Source organism: Arachis ipaensis, chromosome B3 (genome assembly GCF_059453495.1).
Source record: "Arachis ipaensis isolate K30076 ecotype BB chromosome B3, ASM5945349v1, whole genome shotgun sequence".
Taxonomy (NCBI): domain Eukaryota; kingdom Viridiplantae; phylum Streptophyta; class Magnoliopsida; order Fabales; family Fabaceae; genus Arachis; species Arachis ipaensis.
This window is the reverse complement of record NC_142438.1, coordinates 54,866,785-54,883,225: the sequence shown is the minus strand read 5'-3', so window position 1 is coordinate 54,883,225 and position 16,441 is coordinate 54,866,785. Positions and strand designations below refer to the sequence as shown.

Genomic DNA, 16,441 nt, shown 5'->3' with positions numbered 1-16,441 from the left:
CATATAATTCATGCAAAATTCTCATGAAATCATGTAAAGTGCACAATGTATGCTTGAATCAAGATGTAAGTGAATATCTACCCAAAACTAGCTTATTTTTTAAGAAATATATGAAACTACCTTAAAAACAGTAAAGAAAAGGTCAGTGAAACTGGCCAAAATGCCCTGGCATCAGCCCATTAAAGCCATGCGTTATACGTGAGGGTTGGTGCATATAACGCACTAAAATAGGCTACTCCCAAGGCCTTCAATTTTTCACTAATCCTTCATTAATCCTTCAATTCTTGAAGCACTTAATTGGATGATCCAAGATTAAGTTTCAAATCTATGATTTTAATTAAGTAAGGCATTAAGTTTTGAATTTCAAATACAAGGAATATTAATAATTAATTAAGAGTTGTTATAAAAAATTTGATTTGATTTGATTTTGTTTTAATTTAGTTTGAGTTTGATTTCTAGGTTTAGTTTAAGGTTTTAATAAGTCCTTGTTCATGGACAGAAGGGACACATAATACACCATATTTTAGAGTTTTGTTTTCATTCCACTATGAGCAACTGATCTTCTTTGTTAAGGTTAGGAGCTCTGTTCATCTTTTTATGAATTATTAATCTAAGTGTTTTACTTTATTTGAGATTTATGCTTTGATCTATTTCATGATTGAGTTTTCATTCTTCATTCCTAAAGATTTAGAATTATTGGAAAACATTCTAACTCCATTTTGGATTCTAAATATTGTTTTGAAAAAAGTAATATTGGAATTAGCTTGAAAACTCTTTCTCATTAATTTTTTATTTAACTAGGAATATTGTTTATGTAAGACCCAGAACTTTTGAAAAGTCTTATTATGATCAAGTCTCAAATCATATAGTTATTTATAGCCTTAATTTCAGAGATTATTTTATTAAAGGTAATTAAGGCAAGTTTTGATTTATTGAATTTGAGATAAGTTATGATTATTATCCAATTTTACAATTATTGGATTATTTTCTATATTTAAAGTATAATGTTGATAGTTATGAAATAATAAGGATTTTATATAATTTGGATTAGATAAGTAATATTTTAAATATTAATACTGCTACTTTGAAAAATAAAGAGTTTAATTATATTATCTCTAATTATTTTGATTTGGGCATTTTACAGAAAATAATTTGTGAAATTGATGAGAAAATAGTATTTTCTATATATGATTAGTGTTGGATTTAATTTGGGTTTCAAGTACTATGTTGTCCACAATTTTAGGAAAATTACTAAAATGCCCCTAACCCTAATTTTCCTCAAAAGACCCTAACTTTGAAAACCCTACCCGGTAACCCATTGCTTCCCCATGCCCCAGCTGCAGCTGAAATCCCCTTTTTTCTAACTCAGCAGCAGCGTTTCTTTTCCATGAAAGAAAGAAAGGAGAAATAGAAGGTGGGAGAAGAGAAACGGGGAGGAGAGGAGAAGGGGAGGACGACGCCGACGGGCGTCACTGCCGCCGCGCCGTCGCGTCGCGCAGGAACAAGAGGAGTGAGATCCGAGAATGAGGCAAGGATCTGCGTCGGTGGCACTGGGGTTTGCCGTCGCCGCTTGATGCCGCTGAGGGGAGGAGGGTCAACCACCAGAAGGAGCCGTCGATGTCACCCTCGCGAGTCACCATCCCCAAGTCGCAGCACCATGGTGCCAATCTCTTCGCGCCGCCGCGGCTGCCTGCGCTATCGTCGTTGCCGTTGGTCCACCGGGAGTCACCGTCGAAGTTGAGACACTGAGAGAGAGGGTATGCAAGTGAGAAGGGGCTGAGGGTCTGAAACCGCTGCGCCTGGTCTCGTCTGTGAAGCCATTGCCTCTGTCACTACCGACCTGCTTCTCCGCGGTGCTTAGTTGGAGCTTCTGCTACTGTCGCCGGAGTTCTGAGGCCACCAGAACCACCGTCGGAGCTTCTGGCTGCTTTTGCCGTCGCCGAAAAATTCTATCGGTAAGGGTTTTACGTTGGTTCTCCTTCCGTTGAGTTTCTGGAAACCTCACTGTCACTGCATATGGTTCAGGTCATCGTTGCCGCTTGAGGTGGCTGCCGGGCTGCTGCCGAACTGGTTCGGAGACAGCTGCTGTTTCGGATCAACCGTTCTTTCTTCGGTTCAGTAAGCGTTTCGATTTGAAAGCCCTTTTGTTACTGTTCTGTTATCTCACGCTGAGGTTTGTGGCGTTAATTGCTATGAGATTGAGTTTCAGTTGTTATATGTTGCGATTAGAGTTGCTGTGGTTGTTGCGAAAGTGGCTGGGAGCTGAGGTTTTGGTTGCCGTCAGTTCGGGTTGAGGTGGAAAGGACTCCATGAGGTGTTTGGGTTATGGAATTGCGTTTTGAGGTAGGGGCACTTTCCGAAAACTATATTTTGTATATTGAAATTATTACATATGGGTACTGATGTGAGGATGTGTATTTGGTGATTGTATCAGTCCTATGTATTGTTTGGTTGTTTTGTATGATTATGGGTGTTTGTTTGACTCGACTGTTATGTGGCTTTGTGAAACGAAATGCTTTTGAAATTGATTCTTTTAAAGCTTTGAAATCGAGTTGGATCCGTTGGAAATCGATTTGAATTGAATGGATTTTCTTGAGAATGTGGAAAATAGAATACACTCTTGATTTCAGCCTGGCTGGCTTTAAATGATCTGGTTTTTGATAAACGATTGTTGCTGAACCGTTTCTTTGAAATTTTAGAAATGAGTTTATTCGGCTGATAAAGATTTGATTCTTGAAAAGGTTTCCTTGAAATATGGAATTGAGATGACTGTTGGATTTGGCTTGCCTTGAACTGACTTTGGATTTTGGGCTGTTGAAAAGGATTTTGGAACGGTTTAGTTGGGACCCAAACCGGGTGGCAAAGTCCAAGTTTTAGGGGAGGTGCTGCCGAAATTTCTATAAAATCCGAGTCTTTATTGAAATGTTGTCTGGAAAATGATGAGTTAAAGACTTCTACAATTTTATTTGAATTATCGAGAAAAGGAGGATTCATGCTTTCGAAATGAATTATTAAAGAGGAAATTGTGATTTAGTCTTGCTTCTTAAGAAAGGCATTGTATCTCTTTCAGGAGAAAGTTATTTAGATGAAACTTGTGTTTTAAAGCTGTTTGAATGCGAAAAGGGTTTATGCCTTTGAATTTGACTTGGGGTTTCAATTAAAGAAGTTTTAATGATTTTGAAAGGACCTGAATGTCTATTGACAAGTTTCATTTTGAAATGTTTTGAGAAAGGTTTGAAGTACTCTTTGAATTCTGAATTCTTGCAAGACTAAGGTAATTTTGAACAGTTGAAACGCTTTAGAATTTATCATGGGGGTTGAAGTTGGTTTTGCCTAAGTAAAGGAAACGGCTTTGAAAGAAGTAAATGATTACGTGACTCAGTTTGGCTTAGATCCTATTTTATTACTCAAATCGGAAAGCCAAGGTTTTAATGATTTTAAATGAATTTGGCGAAATGAGTTATGTTATTCTCCCCTAAAGACTTGGGACTCTACCGAGAAACTTTTGTTATAAAATCCCATTGTTGGATGGGTGATTTTGAATATCTCAAAGAGATTTTTAACTTGCCATGATTATGGAAGTTTTGGAAAGAGGGTGCCGAGAGTGGCATTGTTTTTAAAAGGGGAATTTACCTTGAGTAAAAGTGGCTTATGAGCCTAAGATGATTTGAGAAATGAGATCTTTAAAGCCAAGGCTGAAAAGAGTTGAAATTTGATTTCAAAGTGAAATGACTTGAGAAAAGTGATTTATGGCTTAAATGCCGGTTTTATGAATTTGATGATTTTTGAATGGTGGAAGTGCTATTTTTATTATGGGCCGGAATGGCTGTGTATGATTATGAATATTGGCTGGTTCTGGATTGAACCGTGAGCCGAAATGGCTGTGTATGATTATCAATATTGGCTGGTTCTGGATTGAACCGTGAGCCGGTTGGCTGAGATGGATGTTGATCCATGGCTGAGAATGAATGCATATATGCTGAGATATTGATAATTGTGAATGTTTGCACTTCCACTATCGGAGATGAGGGTTTTCCTGGGAGGAAGCAGTGGCTAGCCACCACGTGCTCCAGGTTGAGACTCAAAGCTCTTTTGACCCTATGTCGTAAGTGTGGCCGGGCACTGTGAAAGTCCCAGATGAGCTTGCCCCCGTAAATATTCACCAGTGAGGGTGATGGATATGGATCATGATTATGATCAAGTTTATGATGAGTATAACTCGAGTTGGGGATGCGCGACAGAGGGACAGTCCAATGGTTAGCTACCAGGACTTGTCGGGCTGGCTATATAACCGACAGATGATATCATCAACCACTAGGGACAGGCATGCATCATATGCATCTATGTGACATTGTTTGGGTGTGCATATTATACTTGGTTTGCCTATGTGATTAATTGCTAATTGTTCTACTTGTAATAACTGTTTGTTTGTGCTTGCATCTTCCTATTTGTGTTTGCTACTGGGACTCTGTTGGACTGTGGTGATTGGTTGATGGTTGGATTGTTTGGGCCTAGGGCCGTGGTTGAAATGAGATGGACCGATGGTTGGTTTCGGTTTTGTGTGTTTCTGGTTTGAAAAAAAAAATATGAAAGGCTATTTTGGTTCAGCATAGATAAATCTTTCGAAAGGCTTTTGAGTTTTTGAGAATTGAACGGTTCCTCTTTTAGAAAAGATTTCTGACTTTACTTTTATTGTAAACCGTTGTTTTTGAAAAGAGGCATAAGACGGTTATTAATCACTGGTGCGGTTATCTTCACGTATCCTATTACAGTAATTCCCAAAAACCCTCTACTGAGAACCCTTTCGAGAATGATGTTCTCACCCCCTACATTTTTCCCCTTTCAGGATATGGGCGCAGAAGTTACGAAGAGTTTATTTAGTTGTTGTTGAGATGCTCTGTATCGCTTTAGTATATTTTTGTCCCCTCGCCTTTGTCTTTATACTTCTGTAAGAGGGATAGAAATTGTATTGGTTAATGCTTGTAATAATATTTATATATATGTATGTATACATATGGATGTACTCTTTATGAGTTTCTGTAAGTTGTATGGTATCTATGGATGTACGTTATCAAACGAAAGTATTCTTGGGAGCGGTGTTGCGGTTTAAAGTTTTAAACAGGCTCATATTTTAGTATTATGTAGTATAAGTGTCGTCGTAATGTCCGAGCTATCAGAGTTGCGCAGCCGGAAGCGTGAGCTTTGGTAGTTAGGGTGTTACAGTTTAAAATAGTGTGTGACACATATTGATTTTCAATTGCTCTAGTTTGAATAAGTGACATAAAATTTGGATTAGAAAACTCTTGGAAATTAATCATTCTTTCTTGTAAGTTTAAATTGTTTCGGAATAATCTTGAATCTTATTTGAAATTGAATCAGTATTGTGCTTCGCCTCTTTTCTTAAATAATTGACTAAGGAATTAACGATTAATTAGGTTAAAGAGAAATTGAATTGTCAAGGAATTGAGATTTGATTATTTATGATTTATCGTGATTGATCTCTGCATGGCTCAAATAAATGAACAGAATGATTGTTTTCCTAGAAAGTGAGTATCTCTGAAACTTTAACATTCTTACTATTATTGTCTTCACATTCACTATTTGCTATTCTTATTGTTCTCTGTTTACATGTTTAATTCCTCATTTTCATTCCTCTGTTTCTTTGATTTGTCTAATTAGAATAATCAATTAATCATTGTTGCTTAGTCTATTAATCTTCGTGGGAACGATAACTCACTCACCGTGATATTATTTGATACAATTCGGTACGCTTGTCCAGTTGTGGTTTTGCAAAATTTCGCATCATCTTGATCTCAATATAATTTGAATTTTATATTATTTTTAATTATTCTATTAAATTATACAAATGGTAAAAATTTATTCGTTTTCCATCAAGGTGATACTGATATCTCTATAAGAAGCGACCGTTTTTATTTTATCTAAAAATTTCAAATCAGTTTACTTCTCATAAGTATTAAAACACTACAAAATTCTTGCTTGTTTGTAGAAATTTTTTAGTGGAAATTATTAAAAATTTCCACAATATATTTTATTCGTGACAATCTCTAAAATCTCCATAAATCATTAACAAAAATTTTTATACTATAAGACTCTTAACACAATCAATTGTAGAAAAAAAATCCCAACCCAAATAAATGTTCACTCTCAGCCCATACCAAAAATTGAAAAAAGAGAAAAGGATAAATAGGTCTTTGACCTTTTGATTCGCGGACATTTAAATCCTCAAGAATTTGAAAATACATTTAAGTCCCTGACATTTTTAAAACTTAGACATATTGATCCCTCATATTCACTTGGGTTTGTCAGACCTAATGAAAAAATCAAACGTGACTTCCGTTGTACTGACTTAGTTGATACGGATGCACATGTGAGCAAATTTTTAAAATAAAACAAATTAGACCCCGAGATTGTGTGTCCAGATTTTGAAGAGGTCAAGGACTTAAATGTATTTTTAAATCCTTAAAGACTTTAATGTCTGCAGACCAAAAAGTTAGGGATCGATTTGTCCTTTTCTCAAAAAATAAACTCTAAAGAGGGCTTCGAGGGAGAGGAAGATGGACCCCTCTAAAATCCTAAAATTCCGATGTCATCGCCACCACCATTCATCTCCTTGTCATCGTTGCTGCCGTTGTCTCTTCTGTCAACACGTCACTGGTAGAGTTATGAATGGAGGACGAGGTGATTGTGGAGCCTCTGAATTCATTGAGCTCATGGGATAGCATTTCAATTGCAATTCCAATCAGATCGTTGAGATAATGTTTTAAATTTTTGCTTCTGCATCATCTTTCATGGCAGATTCTGTCGCTGGTTCTGCTTTTACTCCGGGGGCTTGAAGCCCTTAGAGTGTGGACTCGGTGGCGCTGGCTGAGAAGATCAGGAACGCAAGCGAGCGGGAGTCTCTAAGAACCTTCGATTGAAGCTGCGTTCGAAGATATCAAATTTTATGGAACTAATTTTTATGTTGTTCTGAGTCGTTGCTGTGAGGATTTGTTCCTAATTTTTTTTTTTTTTTTTGCTTTCTTTAGTTCTTCAAATTTTTCAAAAGATATTAGCTTTTGTAATAATGTGATATATTTTTGTTGAAGTTATACACCATCTTATTTGTTGTGTTCTCTTTTGTAAATTTTTTAGGTCAAGAAAAAGGATTTGAGGTTTAGTTAAGCTGATTTGGGAATTTCTTTTTTCTTCGTGTTTGTTTCAAGTGGATTACCATGATGAATTTTCAATCTGCTTTTACTTCTTGTGTGTTTTGTTATTTTCATGCAGAATTTCTGAAAATATTAATTGATATTATGAAAAAATTTACATCCAGGTTCTTCCATTTGGCTTTTGGTATTTTTGCACTTTCTTATTGGGAACCCTTTGTTGCTTGCAATGAATGTGCATTCCTTGTGTGTAGGCCTTGCTATGAGTATGATGAAAGAAGAGGGGGTAACCAAGCTTTCCCTCATTGCAAAACCAGATACAAACGAATCAAGGGTGAGGTGCCAACTAATTTCTACTTTTATTTCTTTAACATGAGTAGTATGAATTGTGTTATAGATGTTTGGCTACCAGTGCATTTGGTCATGAGGTTAATTAAATGAGAAAGTTTAGGGACCAGTACTTTTATTAAAATTTGGCTAGCACTCAATCAGCAAAAGAAAAGTGAGTAATTCCACACTATTGGATGAAATCTCACACCATTAAAAACACCAATGATGACTAATTAATGGTTACAAATCACAAAACTTGTTGGCCCTAGCACTTCTCTAATTAGTTTCCTTGTCTAATGTTTGTTCTTAAATTTGTTATGGCATTGTTGCTTCTAGTTGTCTAATCATGACTAGTCTTCAATTAAAGATGTTGTGATTTCTGCTGAGAAGCATGCTCTCATTGTTCCTCCATTCATGCATTGTGGTAGACGGATTCATCCTATTCATTTTCTTGATTCATCTATACCAGGTAAGTTGATTCATTTTGCTTTTGCTTTCTTTTTAAGCATGATGTTTAAGTTCTGTGCCTTCTTATTAACTTGTCCAATAATGCTGATGGCGATGCAGCTCAACCCAGACCAATGGATCCTAAAAAAGATTTAGCATTTTATGGATATGGAAGTGTTGCATGGAAGGAACGGATGGAGGAGTGGAAGAAAAAACATAATGAAAAACTCGAGGTGATTCAGCATGAAATATTGAAATGGTTGATGATGATGGTGGAAAAAATGGTGATGAGTTTGATCATCCAGATTTGCCTAACTAAGTGCTATTAGCCAACTTCTTATATTGAATGTTAAATTTATTTCAACTAATATCTCAGAGACTCAGATTAGAATTGACTTCTTGAATCCAATCTTGTTTATTATTTTCTTTTTTTGCTTGATTTCAAATTGTGTGAACAGAATGGATGAAGGTAGAGAGCCACTCTGGAGAAAGTTGCCAATTAGCTCCGAATCGCTATTCTTGGCCTATTTTTCCATTATAGAATTCTCCATCCTGTCAATGATGCATATGCATGTGAAATCTGGTTTGCTGTGTCATGGATTTTGGATTAGTTTCCAAAATGGTGCCCAATTGAATCTGTTATTACTCCTCCATTATAAATGGTAGTTTCATTGTACTCCTATTTTCTCAACATTTTGCTTAACTTATTATCTCACACATGCATCTATAATTTTTGTTCATCCTACCTACTTTTCACAATTAATAATAAAAAAACAAAACATCAAATCAAACAAAATAAAATGCGGTTTGAAGCTAGTGATGCACTATTATACGTAAAAGGGGTGCTTTGGAGGTGTGCTATATTATTGTACAATATAAAAATTGTATATATAGACTATACTAATTGTAAAGTTCAAATAATATTCGTTTTTAATTTGTGAATATAAACTATACTAATTAATATATGAGGAAGTATAGGGAGCCAATAGAATATCTGTACAATGTATACAATAGAGGTTTAGGGATGTTTGATTCAGTAGAATATCATATGTTTATTATTCCTGGTATCCGAATAGTTATTTTGGATAGTATGGGTGTATTGTATTTGAAAAATTAGTAATATTTTATCTTGAACATTCATTTTTTAACTCATATTAGGTCAAATAAATAACTTATTGTACACATCATACAAATATTCCATTAGTTCTCTAACGAAATTCTTAATATACGTATATATAAACTTGTTTTGAAAGTTGATGAACTTGCTAAGGAGATATTGGGAATTGTGTTGCCCTCTGCACTTGCTGTTACTGTTGATCCCATTGCTTCTTAAATAGACTCCGCATTCATAGGTAGCATTGAACCGCGGGCTCCTGAATGGTAATTTGCTCAGAAGGTTGAGTATCTAAAAGACAAAGTGGATGCAACCTTTGTCAAGGAGCGTCACGCTATTAAAGTTTGCAGCTGTTATTGCTAAAATTTAAATTGTTGAAGCAACTCTATTTTACTAATTTATTTGTTTGGCTCTTCAACTTTGTTGGCAACAGAGAGAGTATGAAGAATTCAAAGTGCGGATTAATGCATTGGTTGCAATGGCACAAAAGGCGTCGGAGGATGGCTGGACAATGCATGGGTAATTACAATGCATATTTACATGTTATGTTTAATGTTTTGTTGATGTAATGAATATGGAATTGAAAAAAGATGGTAGTGTTACTATATTGATTTTGTTCAAAAGTATTTTCTGTTTAAACTTGTAATATATTAATTTTCTTTTGAATATTTAATTTGTCTTACTTTAATAGTTTCTTTAAACGATAATGACTAGTAGTGTCTATTAATTATAAGAGGTTTATATAGCTAATCTAGTTTATTTAAAGTCTAATAATATAGTTTTAAGGAATATTTTTTACATACAAATCATTTATTTTGACATACAAGTCTATATAAGTTCTTTTAATTTAATTTATTTCATGCACTTCTTCTTCTTCTCCACCCATGATATTTCGTTTTCGCCGTCACCAATACTATCATCTCCTCCTCCTTTTTCTCTTCCTCCTTTTTTTATTGGAATTTTTTTTTCTCCTTCCTTTTCTTCCTTCTCCTCCATCATCTTCATCTCCTCCATCGTCATTATTGTTATCATTATCGTAGAATTTTTGCCATATTGATGACATTATCGTTATTGTTATCATTATCATCAATTTGATTTCGATTTGTTTTTGTTGATAATTTAGTCATTTTTGTGTTATTTTGAAATTGAGTTTGTGTGTTACAATGAATAGAGGTGTTGGAGTTATGAATTTGAATTATTATTGTGATGAATCTATTCCATTCTCGTTTCGGTATATTATAGAAAATTTTCGGCGTATTTTGGAAATATTTTGGTGTATTGTGGAAATTTTTCGGTGTATTTTTATTCTAATAAGTTCTGCATAATTCAAAACTCTTCTTCTTCCTCCTCTTCATCTTCTGTTGTTGCTTCTTCTTTTTCACCATCATCATCATCATCATCACCATCTTTTTTTACTTATTCATCTTTTCCTTCTTATTTTACTTTCTCAAGTTTCTTCTTGTTTTACTCTCTTAACAAGAATAAAAACGAAAAAAATTAAACAAAGAAGAAGAAAAAACACATAATGTTGTAAAATTACTTGAAAGAGGATGAACCTACATTCATTCAACTAAAAGAAAGAAAGAAATAAGAAAAAAAAAGAAGAAAAAATACATTAAAGTATTTTTGTACATTTATAACAAAATTTTGGTGTAGAAGTTCTGAATCTAAATTATTATTGTGATGAATTTATTTCATTTTTGTTTTGGTATATTTTGCAAATATTTTGGTGTATTTTGAAAATCTTTCGGTGTATTGTAGAAATATTTTGATGTATTTTTATTCTGATAAGTTTTGCATAATTCAAAACTTTTTCTCTTCCTCCTCCTACTCATCTTCTACTACTACTTTTTCTTCTTCTTCTTCATCATTTTCTTTTTGTCTTATTCATTTTTCCTTCTTATTTTACCTTCTCAAGTTTCTTCTTATTTTACTTTATTGATAAGAATAAAAACAAAAAAAATAAAACAAAGAAGAATATGAAACATATAATGCTGCAAAATTACTTGAAAATGATGAACCTACATTCATTCAACTAAAAAAAAAGAAATAAAGAAAAAACAGGAAGAAAAAATGCATTAAAGTAAACATTTGTGTGCATTTGTAGCAAAGTTTTGGTGTAGGAGTTTTGAATCTGAATTACTATTATGATGAATTTGTTCCATTCTCGTTTCGATGTATTTTAAAAATATTTTGGTGTATTTTGGAAATCTTTTGGTGTATTGTAAAAAATTTTTGGTATATTTTTATTTTGATAAGTTCTGCATAATTCAAAACTCTTCATCTTCCTCCTTTTCATCTTCTGTTGCTGCTTCTTCTTCTTTTTCACCATCATCATAATCTTTTTTATTTTTTCTTATTCATCTTTTTCCTCTTGTTTTACCTTCTTAAGTTTCTTCTTATTTTACTCTCTTAACAAAAATAAAAACAAAAAAAATAATCAAACAAAGAAGAACAAACACATAATGTTGCAAAATTACTTGAAAGATGATGAATTTACATTCATTCAACTAAAAGAAAGAAAGAAATAAGAAAAAAAGAAGAAAAAAATGCAGCATTAGAGAAAATATTTTTGTGTATTTGCAGCAAATTTCGATGTAAAACAAAGATATTTATGTGTATTGTTTAATAATTTTTGGTGTTTTTGTACTGATAAATTTTGTATAATTCAAAACTCTTATTCTTCTTTTTCTTCTTCAACTTCTTCTTTTATTTTCTCATAATTTTTTTGGGAGAAAAAATCAAATAAAAAAGAAAAAACATACATATAATGTTGCAAAATCAATAGAAAGAAGATGAGGAAAATAATGCAGCAACAATAACAACAATAAAAAGAATGACGATGAGGATGAAACACACGAAGAAGAAGAAGAAGGAACACGAAGAAAAAGGAGGAGGAATGCAAAGAAGAAGGAGAAGAAGAAGAAGGAGAAGGAGGAGGAGGAAGAACCTGGAATACAAACGTTAAAGAAGAACCGTTTCTCATTTTACGTTATTCAAAGTTGAGGAAACACGTGTTTACACACTCTTTAAATTGAAGGTTGTTTTTGTTGGATTTGTGCTAACTTGTATAGCCTTGTATGTCAAAAAGACTTATATGTATAGCATGTCTCTAATTTTAATTTCTACAAAGTAATTTTTAAAAAATAAATAGATAGGTTTTTGGAAGTTTAAAACCTGTATATGGAATAGCCAATTTTTTCAATTTGAAATTCTATTTGTGGGAGTTTTAAACCCTCAAAATGCCAATAAAATTCAAACAAAAAAGATAAAAAATTGCTATTAACTAGAGTTGTTGCAGTTTTGTAAATTTGTCACAAAAAAGTTCGTAACACTTCAAATTTTAAAGGTTTTAAAAATTGTTATAATTTTTTTTTTGTGGAGATTTTAAACTGTCACAATAAAAAAATCCACCACAAAAAGAGAGAAATCCTTGCCCTGAAAGTTGGCCAAAAACTTTGTTGAGTGTAAACCATTTTGGTATTTTAAGATTATTGAGGACTAGGGGTGTCAAAAATTCTCAGGAGGTGGGGATCTCCGCAAGGACCATCCCGAATGGGGCCCCAATGGTGGAGAATTTTTTCCGTGGGGATGGAGATGGGGAACGAAATTCCTCTAAAACAGGCGCGGGGACCCGAGCGGGGATCCCCGCCCCATCCCTGACAATTTCCCAAATTTTTGAACTTGCTTAATAACCCTTATTTTATTTCTAATATAGGGTTCTTTTAGTAATTTCACTCATTGAAAAACCCTAATCCTATTGTTCAAGATTTTATTTTATGGATTATAATTTGCTATGTTATATTTCTGCACTTATAATCTTGGATAAGATATGTTTGTGTGTTTGTAATAATATTTTATAGTTTGTTTTTTTTTTTTTTGATATTTTTTATTATAATGTCCATATAAATGTTAAACATAAGGAGATGAGAATGGAGTCCGCAAAAAATACGAAGAATGCAGGAAATGGAGATGGGAATACTTATTCTCTCATGACAAAAAACAGAACGAGGACAAAAATTAATTCTGAGAACAGAGATAGAGAGCAGAGAGGTATCCTTCGCCCCCATTTCGCCTCATTAACATTCCTATTGAGGATCAGTTTGCTCACAAGTAATAACAAGGGATTAGAATAGGTATTTATTATTTGTGATTTTTTTTTAAAGAAATTTCGAACATGTCGTATAGCACGAATATTTTTATATTGGAACATTAAGCATGTTTTGCGTTAATATTATGTTATTTTGGTGTAATACGCTGATATAAAAGAATTTAGTGTAAAAAAAAATCGCAACTAACCATTTTATTATGTTAGATGAAATCATTACCAACGATTTAAAAAATAATTATTTTGTATGGTGCTTCTTTAATTTCTTACTATGAAGTTAATTATTAGCTTAAATTATTTCAATTAGCATATGTATCCTTTTACTTTCACTTTTAGTTAAGTCATGAAACCGTCCATGAATAATAGTTCAAATGGTATAATTTTTTCATACTTCATGAAACCTTTTCCGTTTTTCGGACATTTAATTCATCAAGCAACGGATTGAAAAGTATAGTGATACATGAAAATTTATATATTAGTTCAAATTATGTTTTCTTATTCCAAAACATAAAACTTGATAACACTTGGCTAGTACATATCAATCTCTTGCTTTATTGTTGATGCATTATCCCTTATAGTAATCTAGCTATTAGTTTACTCTATACAAATCTTTAGTAACAATTTGTTTATTATAAAAGATTTTTATTTTTCAAATCGTTGGTAACGACTTTTTGACGTTAATTTTATACGACAGATTTTTGTTTCACATGAAATCATGGATCACAATTTTATAGCATTTGTCTTTTATTAAAATGGCTGGTTATAATTTGTTCTAACATTAAATTCTCATATATCAAGGGTTTTTTATTTTAATAAATAAATTAATTATAATAATTATGAAAATAAATAATTTAAAAAATATTTACCAAAATAAACGAGATAATTTTACATATATTTCGTTTATAATGTAAACGAGATATAAACATATCTCATCAGTATAAACGAGATAAATATCTCCTAACGAGATAAATACATATATCTCGTTTACAGCGTAAATGAGATATACAAAAATTGAAAAAACACACATATCTCGTTTACACTGTAAACAAGATATGTATAAAATTATCTCGTTTATAGTGTAAACAAAATAAAAAAAATATTTATTTCGGTAAATATTTTTTAAATTATTTATTTCGATAATTATTATATTTATTTAATTTATAAAAAATTAAATCTAATTAAATTAATCTAATATAATAAAAATTAATTATAATTATTATTTTTTTAAAATTTAATATTTAACTTAGTTAAACTTGACAGATAAAAAAATTTAAATATGTAATGCTACTCATAAATGTAAAAAACGCTTAATGTTCCGGTATTAAAAAAAAAAATTTAGCCGTAGTATAGCTAGTAGAGCAGGGCATGATGTGTAAATATGTAAGATGTATCTTAAACAAAAGGCATCTTGGCTCTCGATTCTTGGCATCTTTACGAGATATCCCTCACCCTCACCCTCACTTGTCTCTTGTCTCACCCTCCACCTTTCCTTAAATCTCTTCATTCTCACTTCCATCTCTCTCCACATTCAATTCATCTCTCTCTCTCTCTCTCTCTCTCTCTCTCTCTCTCTCTCTCTCTCCTAGAAACAGAGGGAAAAGAGAAGAAAGAAACCACAATTTCACAAAAAATGAACGTGTTGGATTCCCAAGTGGAGGCTCTTGTCTTCAACTACCTCACCTTTGGTTTCCTCACTCTCCTCAACAACTTTTGGACTTGGCTCGCACTTCTCACCGCAGCCCTCAGCTTCTGGAAGATTCGCTCATCGGTTTGCCCCGAACCCGAAATAGGTGACCCGACCAGAGAGCCGGTAGTTGAAGCTGCCATTCCCGAGGCGGTAACGCCGCTAGTTGAGTCAGCTGCTGTCGTGGATGCGGCTCCGTTGGCGGTTACTGAGGACGTTGACGGCGTAAGGAAGGGGAAGTTTACGGTGTACTACGAGGAGGAGGGTGATGATGAGAGCGCGCAATGCATGCGCGGCGAGAGAGAGGGAACTTTGACTTTGACTTTGCCTTTGATGGCGTGGAGGGAAGAAGAAGGGTGCGAAGTGGAGTGGTGGGAAAAGTGGGAGAGGTTGTTACGGTTGAGGAACGGCGTTAATCAGGACGGATGGTACACGTGTCAGGACTTGACGGAGCTTAACGGCAACGTTGTGAGGTTGTGGGATGGTGGGTTCCGGTGTAGAGAATCATGGTACAGCTACAGCTGTGTTGATGTTTGGTGAAATCAATAATGATGATACAATAATGAATAATAATAGTAATAAAATAATAAATATTAATAATGGTAGCTTTAATTTGTTAGTTAGAGACATAGGTTAGGTAGTGTACTTTTGTAATTTGAGGAGGAATATATTATTTTTGATTAGTAGTTAATTATTAATAATTAAAAATATAAATTTAAAATATGTTAGATTATTAAATTAAAAAATTAAATTAATAATTAAAAATAATAAAAAAAATAATAAATTCTAATGACGAGTATTTTTCATTTGGGAATTGGGCAACATGCATGTACATATATATATTTTTTTTTATCAAAGATAGGAGACTCGGCAACCTCTTAATTGAGTATGGAGAGACTATGCCATTTGAGCTATAACTGATTTGGTAAAAAAAAAAAACATGCATGTACATATATGGTGATTTCTGATTTGGTAGTGATTTTAGAATTTTGGATGATGGAACTTAAAATTAATTAAAGAGGAAGCAGTTTCATCATCTTCACTCATTTTGGATCTCAATTTATAAAGCAAAAAATGTCCCAAGATAAGCTTTGCTTATGTTTATTGATTCTATTTATTATCGATGCTTACATTATTATTGCTAATGATTTGATATTATTATTCATATAATGTGTGTTTATTTATTAATGGCCAGTTAAACTAGTAACTAGAAGTCATATGATATTATTTCGAGGAAAACTAAATTGATGTAAAAACTTTTTCAATAACTAAATTGATATCATGCTTAAAATTGTGCAATTTTATGAAAAAAATATATTGGAATAAGTTATTAAATTTTAATTTAGAATTGAGTGGACAAGACATAATATCAATTTATCAAGCCTGGATTAACTTAATATTCCGCAGCATGTCCAAAAGACCAAAACGGAGTGATGAGTGGAGGCTTAAATGGGGCCAAAAATAGGTGCTAGAACTGTACTGTGAAGTTGGAAGGGAAGGTGTCAAAATGCTCAATTCGAATAGACAGGAAACGTGAAAGAACGAAAAAGTGAAAGCAATAATAGTACACACGATTATTGATGAGAGTTTAA

General features: G+C 33.1%; 1 protein-coding gene across 1 annotated transcript; it reads left to right on the top strand.

The window, feature by feature from the left end:
- Window positions 1-14,592: 14,592 nt before the first annotated feature.
- On the top strand, window positions 14,593-15,540 carry LOC107634496 (uncharacterized). The gene has a single exon (XM_016337966.3). The coding sequence runs from the start codon at window positions 14,796-14,798 to the stop codon at window positions 15,387-15,389; it is 594 nt and encodes a 197-aa protein (XP_016193452.1). The 5' UTR covers window positions 14,593-14,795; the 3' UTR covers window positions 15,390-15,540.
- The last annotated feature ends 901 nt before the right edge of the window (window positions 15,541-16,441 follow it).